At 32.7% G+C, this 11,190-nt stretch overlaps 1 protein-coding gene across 1 annotated transcript; it reads left to right on the forward strand.

Annotated features, from left to right (window-relative positions):
• The first annotated feature begins 5,639 nt into the window (after nt 1-5,639).
• LOC114299834 (basic helix-loop-helix (bHLH) DNA-binding superfamily protein) lies at nt 5,640-10,659 on the forward strand. Its single transcript, XM_028244666.2, has 4 exons — nt 5,640-5,965; nt 6,339-6,487; nt 7,919-8,100; nt 9,269-10,659. Exon 4 carries the CDS (start codon nt 9,577-9,579, stop codon nt 10,282-10,284), a length of 708 nt encoding a protein of 235 aa, XP_028100467.1. The 5' UTR covers nt 5,640-5,965; nt 6,339-6,487; nt 7,919-8,100; nt 9,269-9,576; the 3' UTR covers nt 10,285-10,659.
• Nucleotides 10,660-11,190: the final 531 nt, after the last annotated feature.

Raw genomic sequence — 11,190 nt, forward strand, 5'->3', positions numbered from 1 at the left:
ATCAAAGTACCATGGTTAACTTTGAAGAATCCAGAGTAATTGAATGGACCAGAGAGGTTGTGTATGGAACTCCATTTCAGAATTGGTGAGGTTGGGCAAGATGTTGGAATTGATACTAAGTTGGATAAAGTTATGTGGTATGTCGGTGTTTGAAGGCTGGTATAGGTGAATAATGTTGGAAAGTAGATTGGTTAGTATTTGGGTTGGTTGACATATAGTCACCTCAGGAATAGGTCGAAATTGAGGGTTGTGTACTTGAACAATGTTTTAGTGTGAGATGTAAGTCCTGCAGGGACAGTTGGAAGGTTGTTTCGAGTTGTAGTAACCGGTTTAGGATTTTGATGGAGAACTTTGGTCTTATAAGCGCTTTGCGCCATTATGTGATTGGTGGGCGTGGAATTTCTCTCCTTGTGTTATTGCGTTGCTGGCATTTCGAAAATTTATAGGGGTTCTTATCATGAAAATTTTGTTTTGGGTGTTGTGGCACCACCGTGAGTGTGCTGGGTTTTGTCGGGTGATTGTGTTGTGATTCACTGGAGGAATGATGATGAATGATTTGGAGGAAAACCATTTTTTTTTTTTTTTTGATATTGTGACCTTGGGTACTTTTCATAAACTAAAATGGTTTTGCGTTGAAACGTGAATTTTCAGTTTTGGTTTTTGGAAAAACAGTTTAGAAATCTCTGAGTTTTGTTGTTGCCAGTTGATAATGTATTTGAATTGTAACGGTGTAATTTTGAACATCTTTGGGAAAAAATCAAGGATGTATTTGGTTTGTGTTTGTAGAGTAGTTTTTTAGATAAAAAAGTACAAAAACTTGTTTGGTTTGCCTTTTTCTAAATATTCTCTCTAAAATAACTTTAGTTTTTTTTTGTAGAGTAGTTTTGAGATAAAAAGTGCAAAAACTTTTTTGGTTTGTCCTTTTCTAAATATTCTCTCTAAAATAACTTTGATTTTTTTTTTGTAAAGTAGTTTTTGAGATAAAAAATACAAAAACTTGTTTAGTTTGCCTTTTTGTAAAGTAGTTTTTGAGATAAAAGTACAAAAACTTGTTTGGTTTGCTTTTTTTGCAAACATGTTTCAAAAGTAATCCTAAAAATTGGATAACCAGGCACATTTTTGAGAGTTTTTTTGAGAAAATCTGTTTGGTTTGATTACTCTTAAAAAATTGTTTGTAGAATATATTTCCAAAAAATTTCTCCTAAAATCAAACCAAACAAGGCCCAAGTGTTTTGAGACAAATGGGGATAAATAAAGCATTTTTTTTTATAACCTGGACGGAATATCCTATATCTTGTGTTGAGAAGCCACATTTCGATCTAGCCTAAGTTACTAGTTACATGTTGTATGTCTTTTTGGCAAGGACTTAAAATTGTCAGGCATTGATGTGCCATAACGTTGTGGATTAATCGTGTTTTATTTTGCGTTCTCATTCTACGAGAGTTGATTGAAGGCCTTGTGTACGAATGGTTTCCTTATCTCATATGTTGGAGTGTTAAGCACTCAATAGTGGTTTAGGTACTGTGGTAGTTGAGATGTAGTGGATGTCTTAGAGCGCTGTTGTTGTAGGAGTTGTTGTTACTATTATTATTCAGCTTGTTTGGTTCCATTTTTCCAAAAACAGTTTTCAGAAAATTATACTTTCTTGTGTTTTCGTATTTTTTTGTTTTTACTGATTTTTAAAAATATTTTAAGCAATTTTTTTACTTTTTAGACACACCTAATATAAATACACCTAAAAAGTAAAAAAATTTATAAAAAAAATCTTTTACAAATTCACTAAATACCAAAAATACAAAAGAAAAAAACAAGAATTCAGTATATTTTTTGTATTTTTATGTATTTATTTATTTTTTCACAATTTTTTTTACTTTTTAGATACATCTAAGTAAGGTGTATCTCAAAAAGTAAAAAAATGTTTAAAATTATAAAAATAATCACTAAAAGCAAAAAAATACGAAAACCAAAAAACTCAATTTTTAAAAAATTTAATCCAAAAAACTCAAACCAAACACACTGATTGTTATCGGGGGTATTTGTTCTTGTCTAATAAACCGCCACAAGTTTTACCGATTGGGGGATACATCCATGTTCGTTCCATGTTGTTGAGTCGAGTCTTATGAAGCAAGACGTTTTTATTAGTTAAGGTGCTGTGGAAACATCACAGAGTTGAGGAAAAACTTGGAAACGTGAGTTGGAAGTCCGTGAGAAAGTATCCGGACTTATTTGTTGATGTTTGAGCATATATTGAAATTTTGTTATGATAATGAAATATGAAAACATTGTATATGTTTGAGAATATAGAAATATTGTATATATTTTAATAATGTGGATGGTACTTTCAAACGTTGGGGCTTGTGTCTCGCGCGGATGAGAATGCTTGATCAGAGAATAAGTCATAGTAATGGAATTGATTAATTATCATTATTGTAATTAGTTTAAACTTAGTTTTAAAACTTGATTTGAAATTTCGGGGATGAAATTCCTTAAGGGGGGAGGTTATAACGATTTCGGTTTTAGCTCGATCTTTGTTGTATCCCGGACATGAGATTGATGGTTTCATATTGTTGTTTACATCTTATGTTCATTGTATCTCTTTAAGTTTGGTTTTTGGATTGTTGTGGTTGTATTTGAAATAGGTTGGTTGCTTGGTTTTCAAGCTTTTATTGTCTAGAATTTTCGTCCTCTGCTTGAGCGACACTTTTTGCTCTTGAGTAGGCTTTGTGAACTCTCAGTACTTTTGCAGGTCTGCAAAACTACTAGGAGGATGTATTCTACACTCGAGCGGCCCTTCTTGCGTTTGAGCGTTGGTCTATTGTCCACAAAACTACTGGGAGTGTGCATTCTATGCTTGAGCGTCACTTATTGTGCTCGAGCGGACTATGCGTATATCAGTTCACAACAACACTTTTTTATATTACTTTTTCATATCCATTCCTCTCAAAACCCTAGATCTAAGAGTCTCTCTCTCTAAAACTCTATCTCTCTATCTACATTTCACCTAGATCTAGTGGTTTCTCTACTCTATTCCCTTTATTAAAAAGGGTGAGCATCTTAAGGGCTACGTTTCTATCCGAATAGAGTTGTGTTTGAGCATCTTTGAAGTTCCCTTCTTGCTTGCTTGACTTCTTGCTTCGAGATAGAGACTTTCTATACTTTTATATGACTTTTACCTTAGTTATTTGTTTTGTATAAATAATATTGTAAAATTTGGAGGATTTTGAACAAACCTAGGGTTTTGGTTTAAAATCAAAAGAGGGGTTTACAAATGGATGTATTGAAAATGGTTATGGAAGTGAATATAAGATTGTGGTGTAATAAAATTGTTAATTTTGATACTTGTGTTGTATTTCGGAAGAAAATGGAGCTCGCCATAAAACATCTCAAATATGTATTTTGTATAAATAAGTGAAATTGGTATTGAAAATATGAAATTGGATGGATGTTTACCTAAACGGTGGAGAAGGATATGTGTTATCACTTACTTAAGAAATTTTGAATAAATTATCTATTTTGAGATTGAATATCTGTTTAGAAATATCTATGTTGAGCTGTCGGTAGAGGATAGTTATGGTTGTTGTAGAAATTGTACGAGGATTAGGTAAATTAAAACTAATTTCTCATCCATTGTCATTGAATATGACTATGTCTTTAAATACATTATATATATATATATATATATGATGTTTGGGAGGATATATGAGATGTACTCCATGTATGATTATGTCTTTAAATACATTGTATATGTATGATGTTTGGAAGGAGATAGGGGATGTACTCCATTAAATTAAGTTAGTCGGAGTATCTAGGGTGAAAGTCCTGAAAATCACGATTATACATGGGTGCCGATTCCCGCGAACAAAATGTCCGTAAAATGGCAAATAGAAGTGATTGTATGACGGTAGTACTGGTTAGAGATCTATTGAGTTGTACTCTCAATTTGGTTGTCTGAATGACATGGAACTGATGTCATGAATTGAAATAATACAGTTGGTACTGCTTGATTTGCAAAAGAATTATAAAATGATGTATCAATGGCATTGTAATTGCATATTACCCTTATACCTTCATTAAGTTTCATATGTTATATTGGATTATTTCTATTGGGTTTTGGCTCACCCTATATGAGAAAACCATTTTCAAGTACTGGTGATATGCCTCCGCTAAGGGCTTTGCTTGGGAGGACTGTGAAACTGAAGGCTCATATTGTTTTACTTTGCTTGTATATTGTATATCATATTTGTATAAGCCTAGGGTTTTATTTGTTTTAAGCTTATGACTCACATTTGTTGTACCTAAGCAGCGACTTGAAAAGATGTAAGCCAGTAAGGCATATGATACGTGTGTAGCTTTCATCCCTTATCGCATCTGTCACTTTTGTATATTAAATTCTGATTAACGAAAGTGTGTCGTTTCAATTATACTACTGTTTATGGGATGAATTTATTGTATTTATTTCGGGGCGTTACAAACAGTCCGGTGGATTACAATCCCCTCTTATTCAGTTCGTCCAAACAAACACACCATAAGTAGTTTTTTAGTGTATTATATTGGAGTGTTACGTTTTTCGAGTGTTACATTACAGTGTTATGTTTAGAAAAAATACACTAATTTTTTTTTTGAAGTGTTACGTTTAGTAATTTCAACATTTTGAGAAAATTCACATTTGTCTCTCAATATATAACCACACTCATTTATGTTTGGTCCTCTATGTAATTTACACCAAAATAGGACTTTTAAATATATAAAAAAAAATCAAACAATTTATAAGATTACTATTTAAAATTTATTTAGTGAATTTGGTTTCATTTTTCTGAAAATTGAGTTTTTTTTTATTTTCGTATTTTTCTGTTTTTAGTGAATATTTTTAAAATTTTAAGTAATTTTTTTACTTTTTTAAATGCACCTTACTTAAATGTAACCAAATAGTAAAATATTTATAAAAAAATATTTGAAAAAATTAATAAATATACAAAAATATGAAAAATTTATTGAATTTTTATATTTTTTATATTTTTGGTATTTAGTGAATTTTTAATTTTTTTTTCATAAATATTATATTTTTTAAATATATTTATATTAAGTATGTTTAAAAATTTAAAAAATTACTTTAAATATTTAATTTTTTTTAATAAAAATAAAAATATATGAAAAATAAAAAAAAAAAAATTCCTATATTTCACATATTTTTTAAATGCCAGCTAAACAACCTCTCAGAGTCCGTTTGGGAAGAACTAAAGTGGACTTTTTTGGCTATTTTAGTCACAAAAATAAAATAGACTATTTTAGTCATAAAAAACAAAACATCACATCTAATCCATAATCATTACACTATTTTCTCACAAAAAAAAGTTAAAAAATTCAAAAAGCCAAAAAATCCTTCCCAAGCTAAACTTTTTAACCTAAGCTAAAATAGTCAAAAAAGTCAAAAAACTAAAAAGCCAACCTACTTTCCAAACAAAGGCTCAATGGGGTGTGTGAGTGAGAGAGAGTTAAAACCGTACCGTACAATCAATCCAGTGGAACTGCAGAGGAGAAGTCAAAATTTATTAATGAAGGAAGCATTTTCGTAGAGATTTCGATACCGCTTTTTTTTTTTTTTTTGTCAAACCTCGTGAGCCCCACCCCTCTCTCACGCGTGCATCTTCATCCAACGGTCACCCTTCTTCCCGCACTACACGCTACACTCTTTCTCATCCAACGCCTCTCATTCTCTTTCTCTCTCCCTCTCTCCCTCTCTCGCTACATTAATCACACTCATTCCAATAACTCACAACACAAACAAACCCCAATATCACCACCACACCACACCACACCACACACCACACCTCTCAGATCTCATCTCATACTCTCTCTCTCTCTAAAATTCTCTCACTCTCTCTCTCTCTCTCTCTCTCTCTCTGGCCGGAAATCTAGTGGAAAAAAGCTTTTGATGCTGCGATTTTCTCAGAAACCCTAATCTTTGGTACTCGATAGCTCTCTTTGCTGTTTATTTTTTCTTTTTACGCTTTCAATTTGTTCGGATTACAACTTACTACTCTGATCTATGGTTTTTCATTTCATTTACTTGTCGAGTTTTGTTGATTTGTTCAAATATCTTCCATTTTTGTGCCATCTTTATATTTTCTTATCAATTTCGTGGATCATATATATATGTAGCGTTTACGGGTGTTTTGTGTTTTCTGATTTGACGTCTCTGTAGGATTTAGATTTGTTTGTGAATTTATTGATTTGGGATGTATTTTTACTTTTTAGCAATTTGAGGGTTTCTTTCAGTTTTTAATTTTTTGGGGGGTGATTTATGGGATTCATTCAATTATCTTGTTGTTTTGGTGTAGGTTTGAGTTCATAATTTGCTGGTAAAATTTGGAGCTGAAGAAGTTGATTCAACATGCCGTGGACGCCAATTTGTGTGAATTATAGCAGGAAGTGTGTTCGCTTGGTGGTATTCTTTCGTGTCATACTGTAATTGTTTTTTTTTGTTTCGGTGAGATTTCTCTCTTTTTGAGTTAATTTTTAACTTCGTAGGTTGTTTAAAATATGTGCTTATGTGTTTTGGTTTAATTTAGTTGGATTAGTTGTTTTATATGCTCGTTTTGATTGTGGTCTTGGAGGTATTCATAGATATCATACTTTTAATTGAAATCGTCTTGGCAAGTTATTTCTGTCTTGATGATGTATATGAAGATCTTTTTCTAGTTTAAAATTTTGATTTCATTTATTATTAATTTATTGGAAACATTGGTATTATGAGATAAGCTAAGATTTCTAGAAAATGGAAAAATAAAAAATAAAAAATAAAAAATTGTGTTTTCTAGAATGGTATGGTGAATAATATTTTATCTAAGTTTGATTAGTGAGAATCTATGGGGTTCGTATTTGACAGTTTTTGTATTGTGAGAGGTTTGGATGGAGTAGGCCCGGGCCTTGAGGGAAGGCAGGTGGCCGCCTTGGCCCCTCACCCCTGAATTCTGTCTAAAAAATAGGCCCCCCAAATAAATTTAAGGCTTATGTTTATGGTTGGTTCTTTGAAATTAATGGAATAAAATAATCATTCTATTATAATGCTCATTTTCACGTTTGATTCACTAAAAAATGATAAAACTATATGAAATTGATGGAGGTGAAAATTGAAATTTCAAAATTTTAAATTTCACTTAGTTTTGCTTTTGGAATGAAACTTTATTTTGTAATTTCTCCTATTTAATGGCATTAAAATAACTTATAAACTTTGCTTTGGTATTGGTATTGTTGAACTATGATTTATCTTTTGGTTTTGTAATTTCTCTTTTTAGTTTTAGTTTTGGTATTGAATTTTGATTTGTAGATTGAATTTCAAGCTATAAATTACAAAAAATAAAAAATTTATTGACATACTCCAGCCGTACCCGTATTATATTTTTTTAAAGTCTTGTCATATTGGCATACATGTACTAATATCTGTACCCGCACCTGTGCTTCATAGATCTCAACAATTGTGGTTTATGCTTATCTCAATAATTATGACTTATGTCAACTATAAAAATCCGCTCGCTAATACAATATTTTTGAATTAGATTTATCGCCTAATATTTTAAGTGATTTTTGTGCATCACATGGATAAAAATCTACCAAATTTAGTGTTTATATATGCAAGCAAATTTTGTATATTCAAAATTTATTTATTTATTTTAAATATGTATGAAAGCCCCATATTTTTTAGCTCACCTTGGACCCCCAAAAAGTCAAGGCGGACCCTGGATGGAAGCCTCCATTTTAGTTGGCTAGGCATTCATTTCTGTTTCTTTGATTTTTTGAGCAATCAATTGGGGTTTAATGATTGTACTGTTATATATCAACTTTTGTACAATGTAACACAATCTTTTGAAGTACTAATGTAGTTTATGGTTATGTTGTGGTTGTGTTTGTGTTTGTGTAGGTCAACCATTTTGATTTGCAAAGGCTTTCTGTGACTTTACTGTTTACTATATAAGGTCAGTTGGTAGGGTGAGAATGTTCATTGCCATTACACTGAAGAGATATCGTGCAGTGAAGGAAGTTGGGAAGATTAAAATGAGTGTTGGGATAATTGCTTATTACCAACTGATGCAAGTTTGTCAGGTAAAAGTGTTATTTTCTTTCTTTAATATATATTGTCAATATGTCATTTTTAATCTTTTATATATTGTGACCTTTTCTAATAATCTTTTCCTGAGTTTGCCTAGAAGTTTGCGGCCTGTTTGGTATCTTTTTAAATGTCTATCCTGTCTATAAATTTTGAAAAAAAAAAATGGTGTAAAAAAGTTTGGCAATGCACCTTTTTTAAATGTCTATCCTGTCTATAAATTTTGAAAAAAAAAAAAATGGTGTAAAAAAGTTTGGTTATAGCCTTTGAAGAGAATTTCTGAGAGCACTATCATTTTTAGGGAATTATTTAAAATAGCTTTTTAATGTCTCTGAAATATTGGATTATAAGTAGATCGTAAGAATATGAATGAGAATAGCTTCAATTTTGAAATTTTCCTCATTAATTACCAATTCATTCATGTGTGTGCTCATATGTGAATTTTACAAAGCTGTATGACCCCAATACGTTTATTCGTTTACAGACAACTCTGGTTAGAAGGAACAAAACGCAAGAATGGAGTGGAACTGAAATATAATGGGAGCAAATTATATAATTCTTTCATAAATAATTCAAAATCAATATGCTTGCCTTCATTATTAGAATTACTTTGCCAGTGATTTGTTTTTACTTCCAATACTGGTGTCACTGGGTCTTTGGTGCAATTCTCTTCTTTCCTGTATTTGTGTCACAGGTCTTTGGTTGATATATAATTTTGTATGTGCCTGTCTTTGTTCGATTTCTATATGAAATGGATTCATGAATTTCTGGATATTGTGCTAGCTTCTCTGTTGCATAAAGATTCTAGCTCAACAGTAATTTAAATTTATTTCATTCTGGTGTACTATGTTAAGTTTGAAGCACACAAAGATCTATGCTTAGGGTGTCCCTTTTACCAAGGAATGCTATATTGTTATGAATGAATGAAAATATGGTATTGGAGTTGATAAGCTTTCCTATAGTGTTCATCTTTGTTTGACCTATTTGTCATTGCAACCCCATCTGATTGGGGCACAAGGCTTGGTTTGGTTTGATTTGGTATTGCAAGATTTGATATCACTTTCTCAATTTTTCTAGTATACATTTATATTATTAGATTAACCAATATATTTCATTGGACATGTAAGTGTCATTAATACTTGTGACTCATGATTTACTTTGCAGGCTGAGTATTTCCGTCAGTTGCTCAAACCTGTTACGTAGTCTGGTGTAGTAAAAGCTGTGGGACATTGGGACAGACTGCTCTCTGTTTGTGTTTGTTCATAAGAAGGCAGTCGTATCAGCTTATGAAACCTTGATTCAAAAAACAGCAAATTTGGATTAGACGGTTCTCTCGTACAGTGATGGAAACTCGTTAAGTGTATTGTTTAGTCTTCTCATCTCCTTAGTAACTTTCATTTAATTGAAAATTCCCAGTCTCAGTAACCACAAGTATTTCCTTCGGTGAACTTATTTGTTCAAAAGAACTACCCATGCAGAGCGACCAGCAACTTTTCCCTCAAAATCCTGTGTTTCCCCTTTCAAATCAAGCGGGTGGTAATTACATGTATAATGCTCCCAATGCATCTGCCTTTGGTGGGACAGTTTTACCTACTGGTGTAAGGAACTCAAGGCCCTTCCATGGTGTTGACTTTCAACCCTCTGATGTCTGCCCTAAGAATTTCATTATTTTCGATCAGACTGAGAAAAGAAGCCAAATTATGTTCAATCCAGCAATTGCTCCCAAATTCTGTTACCCTGGTTTAAATATGTATACATCTCACATTCATGACACTGTTGAGAGGGAAGCAATTACCGAGAAAGAACATTCCTCATCAATGGGAGAAGATTCAGATGATATCGATGCATTGTTGAGCTTGGAAGAGGAAGAAGAGGAATATTATAACGAGGAAGAGATCAGCACAGCACGGACATGTGGAAATTATGAAAGCGATTCCTCGGATTCTTGCTCTAGTTACGGTTCAAAACCCAAAAAGAGCAGGTTGCCTTCTTTACAGAAGTCCGCTGGCAGCTGTAACAGTGAAAGGAAGCGTGAGAAAATGAGGAAGATGGTGAAGACACTTAGAGGAATTGTTCCCGGTGCCAACCAAATGAACACTGTAGCTGTTCTTGATGAAGCTGTCAGGTACCTCAAGTCTCTCAAGGTAGAAGTGCAGAAAATTGGAGTTGGAAACCTGTAGAATTAAGCTTGAATCTTTGCTGTGGTAACAATGATTGAACCTCCTAGTTTTACCATTAGTGTAAGTTCATCCTCTCTCTCTCTCTCTCTCTCTCTCTGTGAGCAGGTTGGCTGTACAAAAGGTGATGATGCTGGTCTTTCAAATGCGCACATGATTATGGCAGAGATTCCAAATGCTTCAGAAGCGGTGGTGTAGGTGCTTGACTTGGGGCGAAAAAATAAATTTCTAGCTGTATGGTTGGTTGTTCTTGCTTTATGTAGGAAGGGTAATATTTGATGTGTATTATTAATACTATGTTCAACTCTGGCTGTTGTGTCTTGTTTTCACTGCTACTTTATGGGTTTTAAATTTATTATAATGACTTATTATATAATAGATGCCCTCTTATCTGCCTTTACTGCTTTTCTTGATTTATTTTTATTTATTTTTGTTCGAGCCATCATTCATGCCAAATACTATATATTTATTTAATGCCTAGTTGGGTAGTGATTGTCACTTTATGTGAGCACGTCTTGCTCAAATGTTTTCATTTTCTTGTATGCATTCTTATCTTTCATTTGCCGGGAATTTTGAGACATTGAAAATTCTGGTCATGAATGCATGATGCTTTTGTTTGCTTTTGTTTGCCCCTTTGTCGTTGCTCCAATAGCCAGCCATGTTGGTGGCACACCACTGAAAATTTTTAATTGCATATTTTAGCCCTTCTACAGATTGCAGTCGGCTTCTTTGGCGAGCTTCTATTTGCACACACCATTTCCTTTTTATTCACACACTTAATGAATAATATTTTTATTACAATTTTATCTTAATATAAAAATACAATAATACCCTTATCTTCTTCAACCACTACCTTCCATTACCGGAGCTGCCCTTCCTTTCTGCCGTTGACTCCTAGCCTCCTCCCTT

Source organism: Camellia sinensis, chromosome 9 (genome assembly GCF_055761805.1).
Source record: "Camellia sinensis isolate YWXY chromosome 9, ASM5576180v1, whole genome shotgun sequence".
Lineage (NCBI taxonomy): Eukaryota > Viridiplantae > Streptophyta > Magnoliopsida > Ericales > Theaceae > Camellia > Camellia sinensis.